General features: G+C 41.3%; 1 protein-coding gene across 1 annotated transcript; it reads left to right on the top strand.

The window, feature by feature from the left end:
* Nucleotides 1-798: 798 nt before the first annotated feature.
* Nucleotides 799-16396, top strand: cript (cysteine-rich PDZ-binding protein). The gene is made up of 5 exons (XM_061907506.1): nt 799-959; nt 1158-1223; nt 9124-9178; nt 9383-9486; nt 15445-16396. The coding sequence occupies exons 1-5, from the start codon at nt 944-946 to the stop codon at nt 15507-15509; spliced, it is 306 nt and encodes a 101-aa protein (XP_061763490.1). The 5' UTR covers nt 799-943; the 3' UTR covers nt 15510-16396.
* Nucleotides 16397-18091: the final 1695 nt, after the last annotated feature.

Below are 18091 nucleotides of genomic sequence, written 5' to 3' on the forward strand. Positions count from 1 at the left end.
CATGGATGAGGGGATCTGTTGCTGAGCCCGACTTGGACATTTTTTTTTTCCCTTGGCCTCAGTCTGCACCCCCTCTCCAAGGCCCAGGCTAAGACCGATTTTTTTATTTCATTTTAATCTTCTATCCCCCCCCTTGTTTACCTGTATTTCATCTTTTTTTGTAAGGGGCGCTGGAAGCCAGCAGACCCGTCAGCGATCCTGTTCTGTCTCCCTGTAATGTTTGTCTGATCTTGAATGGGATTGTGCTGAAAATTGTAATTTTCCTGAAGGAACTCTCCTGACGGAATGAATAAAGTACTATCTAATCTAATCTAATCTAATTACCTGGACTGGACCTGGTTTTAAAAACCTTTTAGACAAGTCTAATTTAATTAACCTGGTCTGGTGAATATAAAGTCATTTTTTTATTTTATAAATAAAATAAAATAAGATACATTAAAGAAAAAAAAATTGTGGATAAAAAAGAAAGTGAAATAAAATAAAACAATTACATAAAAAAATAGTAATTAATGATAATGTTAGTGGACCGGCGGCACACACAATCATGGGGGAGGGAGGGTTTTTGGGGGGGCGCGTGGGGTTGATGCTCTTAATTGAAAGTGTATCTTGTATATTTTTATGTTGATTTAATAAAAAGAAAAAAAACTACTAAATACACGTATTTATTATTTGTAACAGTAAAAATAACTGAACCAACAATATGTTTGGGCGATTATTTCAAACGTCAGCCTTCAACCGGAAACAGCTGCTTTTATTGCCGAGGGCTGAGTGACAGATTTTTCAGCCAATCAAACACTTGAGTTTTTGTCACATTGCTCCAATCCGACGAGCAGATGTAATCAACAACCGGAAGTTTACAAATTAGTGGACTTGAGGCCTCCACAGTCCGGTGTAATAATTTCCACCATTTAGAGCGAACGCCACCGCGAATAAAGAAGGAAACATGGTCTGTGAGAAGTGTAAGTTTACGACACATAAAATCCTATCCGTCGTCAAATCTTCTTTTTGTTTTTGCGAACGACGTATGCTAAAGCTATGGTGTCTGCTAGCTTGAATCGCTCAGTCCTGTTTGTTATTCCTCCTCGAATAATTGTCTCCCTAATATATTGTACTTTTATCTCAGAGTGGCTCTTTTTCTCATTTTTTATTTATTGTAGGCGAGAAGAAGCTTGGGAGAGTCATAACGCCTGACACCTGGAAGGATGGAGCACGAAACACGATTGGTAAACTGGCTGAAATTCAGTTAATAATAAGAGATGTCCGATAATGGCTTTTGTGCCGACATTCCGATATTGTCCAACTCTTAATTACCGATTCCGATATCAACCGATACAGATGTATACGGTCGTGGAATTAAAGGCCGACCGAAATGAGATTTTCTTATTTAAACGGGGATAGCAGGTCCATTCTATGTGTCAGACTTGAGCATTTCGTAATATTGCCATATTTTTGCTGAAAGGATTTAGTAGAGAACATCCACGATAAAGTTCGCAACTTTTGGTCGCTAATAAAAAAGCCTTGCCTTTACCGAAAGTAGCAGACGATGTGCGCGTGATGTCACTGGTTGTAGAGCGCCTCACATTGTTTACAATCATAGCCACCAGTAGCTAGAGCGATTCGGACCGAGAAAGCGACGATTTCCCCATTAATTTGAGCGAGGATGAAAGATTTGTGGATGAAGGATAGTGAGAGTGAAGGACTAGAAAAAAAAAAAGGCGATGGCAGTGGGTGCGATTTAGATTGTATTAGACACATTTACTAGGATAATTCTGTAAAATCCCTTATCTGCCTATTGTGTTACTAGTGTTTTAGTGAGATTATATAGTACCTGAAAGTCGAAAGGGTGTGGCCACGGGTGTGGTGACTGCCAGTGTCTCCGGTGGGAGGAGGTAATAGTCTGCAGCTGCAGGAGGACGGAAGGTCCGCTCATAACTACGGTAAGAGCCGACTTATTACCACAACATTCTCACCGAAACCTGCCGGTTGACATGTGGTCGGGATCCATGTTCCATAGTAAAGCTTCACCTTCGGGAATTTTAAACAAGGAAACACCGGCTGTGTTTGCTTTGCTTAAGGCAGCTGCAATACACCGCTTCCCACCTACATCTTTCTACTTTGACTACTCCATTATTAATTGAACAAATTGCAAAAGATTCAGCAACACAGATGTACAGAATACTGTGTAATTATGCAATTAAAGCAGATTACTTACAGCTTGGATCGGGCTGGAAAAAAATTTCCGCTACAACCCGAGACGTCAAACGCACAACTGCGACGTTTTCAACACGACACTTCGCTGGAAATTTAAAATTGCAATTTAGTAAACTAAAAAGGCCGTATTCAGGAGGAACAGTGTGGTTTTCGTCCTGGTCGTGGAACTGTGGAAGAGCTCTATACTCTCGGCAGGGTTCTTGAGGGTGCATGGGAGTTTGCCCAACCAGTCTACATGTGCTTTGTGGACTTGGAGAAGGCATTGGACCGTGTCCCTCGGGAAGACCTGTGGGGAGTGCTCAGAGAGTATGGGGTATCGGACTGTCTTATTGTGGTGGTCCACTCCCTGTATGATCAGTGTCAGAACTTGGTCCGCATTGCCGGCAGTAAGTCGAACACATTTCCAGTGAGGGTTGGACTCCGTCAAGGCTGTCCTTTGTCACCCATTCTGTTCATAACTTTTATGGACAGAATTTCTAGGCGCAGTCAAGGCGTTGAGGGGTTCCGGTTTGGTAACCGCAGGATTAGGTCTCTGCTTTTTGCAGATGATGTGTTCCTGATGGCTTCATCTGACCGGGATCTTCAGCTCTCACTGGATCGGTTCGCAGCCGAGTGTGAAGCGACCGGAATGAGAATCAGCACCTCCAAGTCCGAGTCCATGGTTCTCGCCCGGAAAAGGGTGGAATGCCATCTCCGGGTTGGGGAGGAGACCCTGCCCCAAGTGGAGGAGTTCAAGTACCTAGGAGTCTTGTTCACGAGTGAGGGAAGAGTGGATCGTGAGATCGACAGGCGGATCGGTGCGGCGTCTTCAGTAATGCGGACGTTGTACCGATCCGTTGTGGTAAAGAAGGAGCTGAGCCGGAAGGCAAAGCTCTGTCATCCGGGAGGAACTCAAAGTAAAGCCGCTGCTCCTTCACAGGGAGAGGAGCCAGATGAGGTGGTTCGGGCATCTGGTCAGGATGCCACCCGTATGCCTCCCTAGGGAGGTGTTTAGGGCACGTCCAACCGGTAGGAGGCCACGGGGAAGACCCAGGACACATTGGGAAGACTATGTCTCCCGGCTGGCCTGGGAATGCCTCGGGATCCCCCGGGAAGAGCTAGACGAAGTGGTTGGGGAGAGGGAAGTCTGGGTTTCCCTGCTTAGGCTGTTGCCCCCGCGACCCGACCTCGGATAAGCGGAAGATGATGGATGGATGGATGGAAAAGGCCGTATTGGCATGTGTTGCAATGTTAATATTTCATCATTGATATATAAACTATCAGACTGCGTGGTCGGTAGTAGTGGCTTTCAGTAGGCCTTTAACACATTATTATGCCTAATTTTGTTGTGATCTACCGCTTGGTGCATTAAACAATGTAACAAGGTTTTCCAAAACAAATCAACTCAAGTTTTGGAAAAAAATGCCAACATGGCACTGCCATATTTATTATTGAAGTCACAAAGTACATTATTTTTTTTTGACATGCCTCAAAACTGCAGCTTGGAATTTGGGACATGCTCTCCATGAGATAATCCTGATACCTACTACTAGGTCTGGGTGATTTATCGATATATTGCAGGTTTGTCTCTGCGCGATATAGAAAATGACTATATAGTGATATTCGAGTATACATTCTCACACAGTTGCTTTTAGCTGCTGGCATTACACTACAGGCTCTTCCCACTCTTCCTTGTGTCTCCCTCTTACAGATAGCAAGCACACCTTCTTACATACGTCACATACGTATACGCCCTCACGGAGTAGAGAGGTAGCAGCACAGGTAACGTTAGCTGTGGTATTACGAGAGAAAGAAGGTGCAAATCTGGTAACAAATGAATGAAGAATTAATTCCCAAGAAAAACAGCACGGAATCCATCATCTGGCGGTGGTTTGGCTTCAAGTGGGAATATGTCGAACAGACAACCGTAATTTGTCAAGTGTGGGGCAAAAGCGTTGCCACCAAAAGTAGCATTACTGCTTATATGTAGCATCATTTGAAAAGTAACCTGCTAGAGAATGAAGAGTGCTTACTCCGCATGGCGTAGTGGGTAGAGCGGCCGTGCCAGAAACCTGAGGGTTGCAGGTTCGCTTCTCACCTATTAACATCCAAATCGCTGCCATTGTGTCCTAGGGGAAGACACTTCACCCTTTGCCCCCGGTGCCGCTCACACTGGTGAATGAATGATGAATGAATGATTGGTGGTGGTCGGAGGGGCCGTAGGCGCAAACTTGCAGCCACGCTTCCGTCAGTCTACCGCAGGGCAGCTGTGGCTAGAGATGTAGCTTACCACCACCAGGTGTGAATGAATGATGGGTTCCCACTTCTCTGTGAGCGCTTTGAGTATCTTAACAATAGAAAAGCGAGATATAAATCTAATCCATTATTATTATGTCAACATCTCCATTCGGTGCCACACGCCCACACCATCAAAATGCCGAGGCAAACATTTCCAAATCAACACCGTATGAAAAAAATAGTCAACAACAGTAGGAGATAATGTCTGCAGTAACCTACCACATACTGAAGGACGAACACTATTTGATTTCCTATTATGCAGCTCATTTTTATTTGACAGTTATTGAAATATCTTGTGTGACATCATGCACAAAAGTGCACTTTATTTGTTTTAAGCTATTGTAGTGGCGTTCTGTACAAAAAGTGCACTTTAATTTAGTGTTGTTTTTATATGTCATCTTAGTGACATCATGCACAAAAGTGCACCCATAGTTTGTTTTAAAATGTCTCTGACAATCTTGCACTTTCTGTTTTGGAAATGACATGAATGTTTGTGCTACTGCTTAATAACTGTTTAATAAATACACTTTTGGTCAATTGACCTAGTTGTGATTTCCCTCTGCATGAAAGTTTAAAATGATCATATATTAATGCAGTATGAACAAGAATGTTTTAATGCAGACACATAAAATCTTCATACTGCTGTGATTATATGCATCAAGGGTTTATATATATCCATTCATCCATCATCTTCCGCTTATCCGAGGTCGGGTCGCGGGGGCAGCAGCCTAAGCAGGGAAGCCCAGACTTCCCTCTCCCCAGCCACTTCGTCTAGCTCTTCCCGGGGGATCCCGAGGCGTTCCCAGGCCAGCCGGGAGACATAGTCTTCCCAACGTGTCCTGGGTCTTCCCCGTGGGCTCCTACCGGCTGGACGTGCCCGAAACACCTCCCTAGGGAGGCGTTCGGGTGGCATCCTGACCAGATGCCCGAGCCACCTCATCTGGCTCCTCTCCATGTGAAGGAGCAGCGGCTTTACTTTAAGTTCCACCCGGATGACAGAGCTTCTCACCCTATCTCTAAGGGAGAGACCCACCACACGGGGGAGGAAACTCATTTTGGCCGCTTGTACCCGTGATCTTGTCCTTTCAGTCATGATCCAAAGCTCATGACCATAGGTGAGGATGGGAACATAGATCGATCGGTAAATTGAGAGCTTTGCCTTCCGGCTCAGCTCCTTCTTCACCACAACGGATCGATACAACGTTCGCATTACTGAAGACGCCGCACCGATCCGCCTGTCGATCTCACGATCCACTCTTCCCTCACTCGTGAACAAGACTCCTAGGTACTTGAACTCCTCCACTTGGGGCAGGGTCTCCTCCCCAACCCGGAGATGGCACTCCACCCTTTTCCGGGCGAGAACCACCATCCATCCATTTTCTACCGTTTATTCCCTTTTGGGGTCATGTATCGTGACATGGCCTAAAAATATTGCGATATTAAAAAAGGCCATATCGCCCAGCTCTATCCACTACAACTATGGGAATTACTATACTTTGACTCTCACAAAGTGCATTATTTTTTTTTTTTTTTAAAACAACCCTCAAAACAACAGCTACAAAAACAATGAAGGCACAGACTTTCAGTCCAGTGTATACTAGAGTAATGAAGTAAACAATAACATAGTCCTCCTTTAGTGCAAGACTGCCCGGCATACTGTATAACAGGAAATTATAAACTGGGCTCAATCTGATCAGACGATACGGGCATCTACATCAACTATATGATTTGCCTGAGAAGCTGGACAGGACAAAAAAAATATATAAATAACTTTTTGAAACTGATACCGATAAAGCATTTATCGGCCAATAATATCGTCAGTTGGATATCTCTCGTAAAAAGTAGTGTTTCCCTTTACACTTACAGCAAAGAAAAACATATGTGTTGTTTTCTCACGTAAGGATTGAATGATATGCAAAATTCCCTTTTTATACATGTGACTGCTTTTGGTATCAGCCAATCTCTCTTATGGATGATCGGAACATCCCTACTGACAACGTTAGTTGGTCATCTGACAGAAATGTAAGTGCGAACTGGACTAAAGTGACCACTGACCAACAAGGGTCTTTTTTTCCATTTACCTGTGAACCCTCCATATGGAGGTTAATTTGTGTCTTTCTTTTTTTTTTTTTTTTTACATTGAATTTATATAACTACACTTATTGCATTTGAATTTTGTGAACTGAATTGTTTTGTATCAATTTATGCTGACAATTTAATAATCCAATTTTTTTTTTAGCACAACGTGTATGTTTCAAAACTCATTAGCCTGTTCTGAGACAGGCTCGTTTGCTTCAGTCTAGCGTTGTGCGGTATACCTGTCTTAGTATAGTAACGTGATACTAGGGCTGGGCGATATTGCCTTTTATAAATATCTCGATATTTTTAGGCCAGGTCACGATACACGATATATATCTCGATATTTTGCCTTAGCCTTGAATGAACACTGGATGCATATAATCACAGCAGTATGATGATTCTATGTGTCTACATTAAAACTTTCTTTTTCATACTGCATTAATATATGCTCATTTTAAACTTTCATGCAGAGAGGGAAATCACAACTAAGTCGATTGACCAAAACTTTAAGCAGTGGCACAAACATTCATGTCATTTCAAAACAGAAAGTGCAAGATTGTCAGAGACATTGTAAAACAAACTTTAGTGCACTTTTGTGCATGATGTCACGAAGATGACATATCAAAACAACACTAAATTAAAGTGCACTTTTTGTACAGAACGCCACTACAATAGTTTAAAACAAATAAAGTGCATTTTTGTGCATGTTGTCACAAGATATGTCAAAAACTGTCGAATAAAAATGAGCTACATAATATAAAATCAAATAGTGTATGTCCTTCGCTATGTGGTGGGTCCTGCGGACGTTTTCTCCTTTTGTTGTTGACTAATTTTTCAAACGGTGTTGCTCTGGAAACGGTTACTTCGGCATTTTGCTGGTGTGGCACCGAACGGAGATGTTGACATGCGGAGTAAGCACTCTTCATTCTCTAGCGGGTGGCTTTTCAAATGATGCTACAAATTAGGAGTCGGTGCTACTTTTTGTTGCAACGCTTTTGCCACATACTTGTTCCCGCTTAAAGCCAAACCACCGCCAGACGAGGGTCCCCGTGCTGTTCTTCCTTCATTCGTTACCAGATTGTCAACTTCTTTCTCTCGTATTACCACTCGCACCACTCCGCTAGCATCACAGCTAATGTTACCCATGCTGCTACCTCTCATGCGAGGGCCTATGGTGCGACAATATGTGACGTATGTAAAAAGGTGCGCTTGTCTGTGAGAAGGAGAGACAAGATAAAGAGGGAAAAAAGCCTGTAGTGTAATGCCAGCAGCTAAAAGCAACTGCGTGAGAACGTATACTCGAATATCACAATATAGGCATTTTCTATATCGCACAGAGACAAACCCGCAATATATCGAGTATATCAATATATTGCCCAGCCCTATGTCAAGCACATATCTTTATGTCAAGATAATGGCACTAGCATTTACTTAATTTAAGAACATTTTTCAATATATTGTGCGTTAAGGTCTCATTTTTTTTCTACCAAAAAAGTGCACTTGTTATTAGTGAGAATATACATATTTTAAGGTATTTTTAGGTGCATTGAAGTTAGCTAATTTTACTTGATTCGGAGAGTCTTGACAAGCCAAATGTTCTTGTTCTATTGGCAGATAACTTTTTTGTTCAAATAATATGCCCCTCATTTTTGTATATTTCTTTTTTTTGTTTTTGAACCCTCACTTTTTACAGTGTGCGCACAGTTTTCCGCACTGTTATTTACAAACCCTGTTTCCATATGAGTTGGGAAATTGTGTTAGATGTAAATATAAACAGAATACAATGATTTGCAAATCTTTTTCAACCCATATTCAGTTGAATATGCTACAAAGACAAGATATTTGATCAAACTCATAAACATTTTTTTTCTCCAAATAACTGTCTTTAGAATTTGATGCCAGCAACACATGACAAAGAAGTTGGGAAAGGTGGCAATAAATACTGATAAAGTTGAGGAATGCTCATCAAACATTATGAAACATTATGAAGCGTAAAATACGACAGCGGAGACCTCGGACTGTTGAACGACTGCAGCTCTGCATAAAACAATATTGGGAAATAATTCCACTTTCAAAGCTTCAACAATTAGTTTCCTCAGTTCCCAAAAGTTTATTGAGTGTTGTTAAAAGAAAAGGTGATGTAACACAGTGGTGAACATGCCCTTTCCCAACTACTTTGGCATGTGTTACAGTTAAGTTAATTATTTGAAAAAAAAAAAAATTTTTTATGAGTTTGAACATCAAATATCTTGTCTTTGTAGCATATTCAACTGAATTTGGGTTGAAAATGATTTGCAAATCATTGTATTCTGTTTATATTTACATCTAACACAATTTCCCAACTCATGGAAACAGGGTTTGTAGGTTCCCAACACAATATTGCTAGCCTTCTTTAGATGCCGTCCCACTTAATAACAGCATTGTATGATTTTCCACTTCTGTCCGTGTCCCTTTAAGGACGTACACAACACATGTCCATTCTGTTGCCTGCGCAACGCTGATTTAATGCAACTTTACTGAGAACTCTCTGATGGTGATCCTCTTCGTTGTTTCCAGAGAGTGGTGGTCGCAAGCGGAATGAAAACAAGTTGCTGACTTCTAAGAAAGCCAGGTGAGTGTCACGTCACGTCCTATCTTATGGAGAGGCGTAATAATTCTATTTGTCTCGTTTCAACACACAAACACACACACACACACACTTAGACCTTTCTTTTATCTGCAACTCTGCCACGGTTGCAAAGGTCAATTTGTCATCCGTCAAAACGCATTTTCCCATCTCCGATGAGTTCAGTTCCGCAAGCCGTCTCGCTTTCAGGTTCGACCCGTACGGCAAGGCGGGCTTCACCACATGCAGGATCTGCAAGAGCTCCGTCCATCAGTCGGGGTCCCATTACTGCCAAGGCTGCGCCTACAAGAAAGGTTGGTGTCGCCCCGAGTTACAGTTTTTTTTTTTTTAATTGAGGCCGTGTGGCACATGCTTTTCATTCAGTCTAGGTTCTTTTTTCTCTTCTTTTTTTTTTAGCCTTTGGTAAAATAGTTTTGGTCATAATGCATTAAGCACACTTGTGGGAACTTGGATAAATACAAAATACACGTAAAACCACTGTGTCAATTTAGTTATTTCCCTTAAAAGGGTAAAAATTGCTCTGAGCTTTCTTTCTCATACTCAGTTTCCCGTGTGAAGTTGGCCCCCCTTACCATTTAGAAAATGATTAAAGGCCTACTGAAAGCCACTACTACCGACCACGCTGTCTGTTAGTTTATATATCAATGATGAAATATTAACATTGCAACACATGCCAATACGGCCTTTTTAGTTTACTAAATTGCAATTTAAAATTTCGCGCCGAGGTATCCTGCTGAAACGTCGCAGTATGAAGACGTGTGCGCATGACGTCACGCATTGTAGCGGACATTTTGTTCCAGCACAGCTCCCAGCTATAAGTCGTCTATTTTCATCGCATAATTCCACAATATTCTGGACATCTGTGTTGCTGAATCTTTTGCAATGTGTTCAATGAATAATGGAGACGTCAAAGAAGAAAGTTGTAGGTGGGAAGCGGTGTATTGCGGCCGCCTTTACACAGCCGGTGTTTCATTGTTTACATTCCCGAAAGATGACGGTGAAGCTTTACTATGGAACAGAGCGGTCAAGCGAACACGTTTGGATTGGACCACACACACAAAGAAAAGTGTATCATGCAGCGATCATTTCGAAAGATCGTGTTTCGAAGAGGGTCCCTTGCGAAGGGCAGAGATGGGCATCGCCACCACCCGTCGACTGGTGCTGAAGAAAGGTGCGGGGCCGACCTTCAGGTTGTACAGGTACAACCATATAATCTCACTAAAACACTAGTAACACAATAAGCAGATAAGGGATTTTCCAGAATTATCCTAATAAATTTGTCTACTAACAACTGAATCGCTCCAACTGTATAGTCTTTTTTTACTTTTTTCTTTTTTTTCTAGTCCTTCACTCTCACTTTCCTCATCTACAAATCTTTCATCCTCGCTCAAATTAATTGGGAAATCGTCTCTTCCTCGGTCTGAACCGCTCTCGCTGCATGTGGCCATAATTGTCAACATTGTTCAGATGTGAGGAGCTCCGCAACCCGTAACGTCACGCGTATATCGTCTGCTACTTCCGGTACAGGCAAAGCTTTTTTATCAGCACCAAAAGTTGCAAACTTTATCGTCGACGTTCTCTACTAAATAATTTCAGCAAAAATATGGCAATATCGTGAAATGATCAATTATGACACGGAATGGACCTGCTATCCCCGTTTAAATTTCAAAAATGTCATTTCAGTAGGCTTTTAAAATACCGCTGCCCTTTGTTTGTGCTGTGAACATTTCTGTTTGTGCCGTTATAGCTTTTAAGTCACTCCGAAATACATTTTCTGATTGGAGATGTCATTCAAAACTCCAACCTTGTCTTTTTTTCTTAGTGCTAGGTTTGTGCTTCAAAAATGTTTTTTTCTTACAAAACCCAAAACCAGTGAAGTTTGCACGTTGTGTAAATGGTAAATAAAAACAAAATACAATTATTTGGAAAAATAATTTTCAAAGTATACTCAATTGAATAGACTGCAAAGACAAGTTCTAATAAACTCCCATACCATCACAGATGCTGGCTTTTGAACTTTGTGCCTAGAACAATCCGGATGGTTCTTTTCCCCTTTATTCCGGAGAACATGGTGGCCACAGTTTCCAAAAACAATTTTAAATGTGGACTCGTCAGACCACAGAACACTTTTCCACTTTGCAGCAGTCCATCTTAGTTGAGCTCAGGCCCAGCATAGCCGGTGGCGTTTCTGGGTGTTGTTGATAAATGGCTTTTGCGTTGCAGAGTAGAGTTTTACTGTAGTCACTGACAGTGTTTTCTGAAGTGTTCCTGAGCCCATGTGGCGATATCCTTTACACACTGATGTCACTTTTTGATGCAGTACCGCCTGAGGGATCCATGGTACGTAATATCACCGCTGACGTGCAATGATTTCTCCAGATTCTCTGAACCTTTTGATGATAATACGTACCGTAGACGGTAAAATCCCTAAATTCCTTGCAATGCAAAAGCTCGTTGATAAATGTTGTTCTTAAACTGTTGGACAATTTGCTCACTCGTTTGTTGACCCTCGTCCTGTCCTTGTTTGTGAATGACCAGGCATTTCATGGTAGCTGCTTTTATACCCAATCATTGCACCCATCTTTTCCTAATTAGCCTGTTCACCTGTGGGATGTTCCAAATAAGTGTTTGATGAGCATTCCTTAATTTTTTCAGTCTTTTTTGCCCATATTGCAGGCTTTAAATACCAAAGGAGCTAATATTTGCAAAAAATAAAATGTTCCAGTTTGAACATTACATATATTGTCTTTGCCGTCTATTTAAAGGCCTACTGAAATGAGATTTTCTTATTTAAACGGGGATAGCAGGTCCATTCTATGTGTCATACTTGATCATTTCGCGATATTGCCATATATTTGCTGAAATTGTTTAGTAGAGAACATCCACGATAAAGTTCGCAACTGGAGAAAAGCCCTGCCTCTACCGGAAGTCGCAGACGATGACGTCACATGTTGATGGCTCCTCATATATTCACATTGATTTTAATGGGAGCCTCCAACAAAAACAGTTATTCCGACCGAGAAAACGACAATTTCCTTATTAATTTGAGCGAAGATGAAAGATTCGTGTTTGAGCATATTGATACCGACGGACTAGGAAAAAAAAAAAAAAACGCGATTGCAATCGCGTTGCATTGAGACGGATTCATATTTTTTTAGAGACATTTATGTTATGGTTTACTAAGGACGTGACGGCAAACGGACACCAGATGGCAGTTATGTCCAAAGATTTATTCTTATACAAAGTAAAAAAAATATATATATTTTAATATATATATATATAAATATAATACTAAATATAATAATAATAACAATACTAATAAACTAGAGAATGATGTGTGTGTCAAAAACCCAAGAGTGTGTGTTGTAAGACTATGTGTGTATAGATCAGGGGTGCCCATTACGTCGATCGCGAGCCACCAGTCGACCGCGGGGGGTGTGTCAGTCGATCTCCAGCCAGGCTTTTAAAAAAAATAGACCTAAAAATGAGTGATCATCAATCTTCACCAAGACGTCACTTAAATGACATTCACGGTACCGGAGGGTCTTGTGAGATGACGCTGGCTGCTGCAAGATCATTATTATGAAAATATGACCGAGAGGAAGGCGAGAAACACTTTTTATTTCAACAGACTCTCGCGCCGTACCTTCCGTCAAAACTCTAAAGGCCGACTGCACATTTCCTATCTTCACAATAAAAGCCCTGCTTCATGCTGCCTGCGCTAACTAAATACAGAGTCTCGGAAAACTGGCGTGCACAAGCGATCCCTCAGAAAGCTGGCGTGCACATCACTTGTGCACGCCAGCTTTCCGAGACTCTTATTTTGTTAGCGCAGGCAGCATGAAGCAGGGCTTTTATTGTGAAGATAGGAAATGTGCAGTCGGCCTTTAGAGTTTTGACGGAAGGGACGGCGCGAAAGTCTGTTGAAATAAAAATTGTTTCTCGCCTTCCTCTCTGTCATTTTTTCATAATAATGAACTGGCAGCAGCCAGCGTCATCTCACAAGACCCTCGGGTGCCGTGAATGTCAATCAAGCAAGCTACGGAATTTGCCGCCAATGTTTTTCTTGTAAAGTGTATGGAAGCTGGATGAATTAGATGCCAAAAACCAACCACTTTCATGTGGTATTGTACAGAAAGGACAACTTTTTTTCTCCTCCATTTGAAAATGTGGGCGTTATCATCATTACTGTCTGATTCCAATCAATGCGAGTCATCAGAATCAGGTAATACACCAACTTATATTCTTGTCTTCGTGAAAGAAAGACATCTATATGTGTTGCACATGCTTGTATTATCATTAAACACATTTAACTTGTTTACAAAAATGTCCCTTTCATAAATAAATTAATATAAGTGAAATATATAAATGAGGTAGATTCCCTCGAGTTGGTCAATTGAAAAGTAGCTCGCCTGCAGAAAAAGTGTGGGCACCCCTGGTATAGATTAACTGGAGTGTCTTACCAAAGTGTTGGAGGTGCGTGTTGAGAGACGCAATGCAGTCCAATAAGGACAAGACAGGCAGGGTAGTCAGTGGAAGGAAGCAAGGAGTCGAGGGACGAAGGAAGCAATCCGAGGACGAAGGAGATCCGGGGAAGAGTGAGACGCACAGCTCACTTTGCAGGTGACGGAGAGTTCTGCGGGGACACGGGAGAAGACACTGAGAACCACGGAGAGACTGAACACAGGGGAAACAGGATTTGCATAAAGCAGGATGATCGCTTACTGTACTTCAACAGAGAACTAAGTTCCCGCCAGGATCCCTGGGTCCACTGGTCTTTTAAGCAGCGCACGTCATCAGTCACAGGTGTGGACTGCGGCTAGCTGCGGCGGAGAGTGGGCGCGGTCCGCTTGGTGAGCGCGGGGGTGTGTCCGGGTGCGCTGTCAGCGGGGCCTCTGGGTGGAACCGCAGCGGAGGAAGATGCAGACCGCATGTGACACAACAATTTATTAAGATAATTCTGGGAAATCCCTTATCTTTCTATTGTGTTGCTCGTGTTTTACTGAGTTTAACAGTACCTGATAGTCGGAAGTGTACGTCCACGGCCGGGTGTTGACGCGCAGTGTCTCGGGGAGGTCGACGGCAGCTGTACGGGAGGCACAAGCTCAGCTGATATCCAGTGTGTGGCGACTTTTTAACCACAATTTTGCTCACCGAAACCTGCTGGTTGACATTCGGTTGGGATCCATGTTCGCTGTGATCCATAGTAAAGTTTCACGTCCGTGAATTTTAAACAAGGAATCACCGTGTGTTTGTGTGGCTAAAGGCTAAAGCTTCCCATCTCCGTCTTTCTACTTTGACTTCTCCATTATTGATTGAACAAATTGCAAAAGATTCAGCAACACAGATGTCCAGAATACTGTGTAATTATGCCGTTAAAGCAGACAACTTTTAGCTGTGTGTGTGCAGCGCTCATATTCATAACAGCCCGTGACGTCACGCGTACACGTCATCATTACGCGACGTTTTCAAGAAAAAAGTCCCGGGAAATTTAAAATTGCAATTTAGTAAACTAAAAAGGCCGTATTGGCATGTGTTGCAATGTTAATATTTCATCATTGATATATAAACTATCAGACTGCGTGGTCGCTAGTAGTGGCTTTCAGTAGGCCTTTAATTGAATATAGGTTGAATAGAATTAGCATTTTTTTAAATTTTGTTTTTATTCACGATTTACACATGCCAACTTCACTGGTTTTGGGGTTTGTAAAATATTTATGGTAACAATTAATAGTTTTTATGGTATTAACGTGTTGTTATTCATAACCCCCCAACCTTGTCAAAATCTCCCCAAACTTTTCCCATTTGTTTGTGCTACCTTTTGTGCTGCAAAATATTTTTTTTCTATTATATTTTTTCTGTTATCAACGCTTTATGGTGTTTATGTTACTAACGGGTTATTATCACAACTTTGTTAAAAATCTCCCCAAACGTCTCTAATACGTTTGTGCCACATTTGTACTACTTTCTGGCTTCGTTCCGTTTTCTTGCCAAAGAAGAGAATCAACTGATGCTGCGGTCACACTCACTCATAACACACTAGTGATGTGTGTTTGTGTGTTTGTGTGTGTGTGTGTGCGCGAGTCTAATCACATTGCAGTCCAACACAACAATTACACAACGATACACAACAAAACTCACATTGTCCAAATCCTAAGATCTTCAACAGATAAGAACAAAATGTAGTGACATTTATTTTGTCGACTCACATGTTAATCTTTGTTTTGTTTTTTTAAAATCCTCTGCCCCAGGTATCTGCGCAATGTGTGGAAAAAAAGTCCTGGACACCACAAACTACAAGCAGACGTCAGTGTGACGGTCATATGATGATGCTCCATCCGGGCGTATGTTTGTCACATGCGGTACACTTTCACTCATTTGTTTTATTATTAAGAGAGCGAAAGCAGGATTGTAGTCTTCTGGTCTTGCTTCACGTATTGAATGGATCTCCGAGAATGAAACTCGCATCACGTCACAGCTTTTATTTAGTTGGACTTTTCCGCTTCTTTTGTTCCTTTCGTGATTTGGACATGTCTGTGAATTTTAAACTAGAACTCTACAGTTGAAAAATGGATGAATGACACCCAGTCAAAACAATGCAAAATATGCGAGGTTTAACACTTCTTTCAGCTAAAAAGTATGGCAGTTGTGTTCTATCATATAGTGCCAGAGTAGACCAGTTTTGCATGTTCAGAGTACCATATTTCCTCTAATAGTGGCCCAGGTGCTTTATTTACTCGATTTCAGGCGATTATTTGTGTCTTTTGCAATTCATCGCACTTGCTCCACGGCCGTGAAAGCATGCTTTTGTGTTATTTGCATGCTTTATCCCCGGAAGGGTGAAGGTGGCATAATGGCGTCATTGCAGAAATTGCATATTTGGCCATGACACAATTGCAAATAACATTAAAAAATCAAAACAATTATGTTAAGTGCTCCAAACAAACTTTCGACTGTGCCGTGCAGCAACCTGGCAGTAACGTGTAGTGTGCGCTCCAAACAAACGTTCGACTGTGCCCTGCAGCAACCTGGCAGTAAGGTGTAGTGTAAGAGATTTGTGATTTTCCGACTGGCAGGGAAGCTGAGTCCTGGCGGTGTGCGTGTGGACAAGACGGTTGCGTTAACTGATGTTGTTTTGTCGCGGTTGCAGTTGACAGTAGCCTGTTTTGTGTTTTTTGCAATAAAGAGATTGGTGATCCATCACTCCCTCGTCATTCTTACGTCCGGGGAGACCTAATAGGGCCACAAGATGGCGCAATGTTAGGGGTGTAACGGTACGTGTATTTGTATTTAACCGTTTTGGTACTGGGGTTTCGGTTCGGTGCGAGGGTGTACCTAATGTGTTTCTAAGCTAAAGTATTAACAAGCTACTTTGCTTCTTCTGCCTCTGTGTCAGCACGCAGCATTGTCCCACCCACACAACCATCTGATTGGTTACATATATATTGGTAACAGCCAATCAGCAGTGCGTATTCAGAGTGCATGTAGTAAATGCTTCAGCGTCGAGCAGATAGGTGTTTAACAGGTGAGCATAAGGCAGCGTACTCTCCCCAAATGATAATAAACACCTCCTAGTCAACTACTACTAACATCACTATAAGCCCGTTGACCTTCTAGAAACTTAAACTGCAGGTCAGCTCGCTCGCAGTTCTGGCTTGAGGTGAAGGCTAATTTGCTTTTAGCGTAACGTTAGCTCATTTTGCGTGTGTGTTTTACGGATAGAAAAGCTTTGAATGTCAGGGTCCCTGCTATCACATCTTGATACAAATATAACATTTACATAATAAAAGTCAACTACAGGCTTCCCAAATGCTGTGATAAATTAAGCAGGATGAGTTGACTTGAAACTGTTTAATGTTGCACTTTTTATATGTAAAAGAACATTTTTGTCATTTTATTTAATCTGAGCAACAACTTGAGGCAGTTTAATGTTGATTAACTTGGGCAGGATTATTATAATGTTCCCAATGTTAAGAGGATATAGCCATTGTTTACAAATTTGCTAAATAAATAACCAAAAAATTTATATTTTGTTGTTTTCTTACTGTACCGAAAATGAACCGAACAGTGATCTCTAAACCGAGGTACGTACCGAACCGAAATTTTTCTGTACCGTCACACCCCTATGCAACGTACAAATGTAGTGTAGCGTCTTAACTAGGCTGATCATATTCTGAAATCCCATAAAGAGGACACATATATGTGTGCCAAGGTCTGGGACGAGGTGAAAATTTGCCAATGATACTCCAACTTGCTTTATAAAGAATATACTTATTTAAATAAAGCATTTTTTCCTCCTCTGTTGACAGCAGTGTTGGCGCTAGGAATTTTCAAAATGGGGTCCCAGAGACCCCATCAAGTCATAAAAATGTGTTCCCACAGTAAATTTTTGGGGTGCCACTTTTTTGTAAGCGTTTTGACAAAAAAATAAACGTTGCATTATCCTGTTATATCTCACATTCTATTTTGTGTTTTGGAAAAAGGTTGTCATAAACGTTACTTAATTCATTAAAAAAAAAAAGAATAATAATTAGTATGCATATGTAAATGTATTCAGTGATAAACATTCATTCACTTTCTTCTTTCCTTCATGGGTATGAACTTTACCGCTGCTGGTAGTTTTTGTTATGTTTTTATTTAATAAGTTGTAGGTGTATTCTTTTCAATATACAAGTCTATAAAGGGCATACATACATTTTATATTTTAACGCTTAAATCAACTTCAGATCAATTCCTCATTTGAAAATGTTTTAGTTTTTTTTATATGTTTGTTTGTGTGTTTGTTTGTTTTCCGCCATTTTTTGTCTAACAAAACTATGTTTTTCATGGCAAACACACGAAATATGCAAAATCTTCCACCAAAAATATTTTTCAAAGTGGAATATTTGATGTGAAGTA

This window comes from Nerophis ophidion, linkage group LG08 (assembly GCF_033978795.1).
Source record: "Nerophis ophidion isolate RoL-2023_Sa linkage group LG08, RoL_Noph_v1.0, whole genome shotgun sequence".
NCBI lineage: Eukaryota > Metazoa > Chordata > Actinopteri > Syngnathiformes > Syngnathidae > Nerophis > Nerophis ophidion.

Excerpts from the sequence above, each read along its gene's own strand:
- cript (XM_061907506.1), top strand. Across the intron at positions 9,179-9,382 it reads CTGACTTCTAAGAAAGCCAG|GTTCGACCCGTACGGCAAGG; the intron begins GTGAGTGTCACG and ends TCTCGCTTTCAG. Across the intron at positions 9,487-15,444 it reads AGGCTGCGCCTACAAGAAAG|GTATCTGCGCAATGTGTGGA; the intron begins GTTGGTGTCGCC and ends CCTCTGCCCCAG.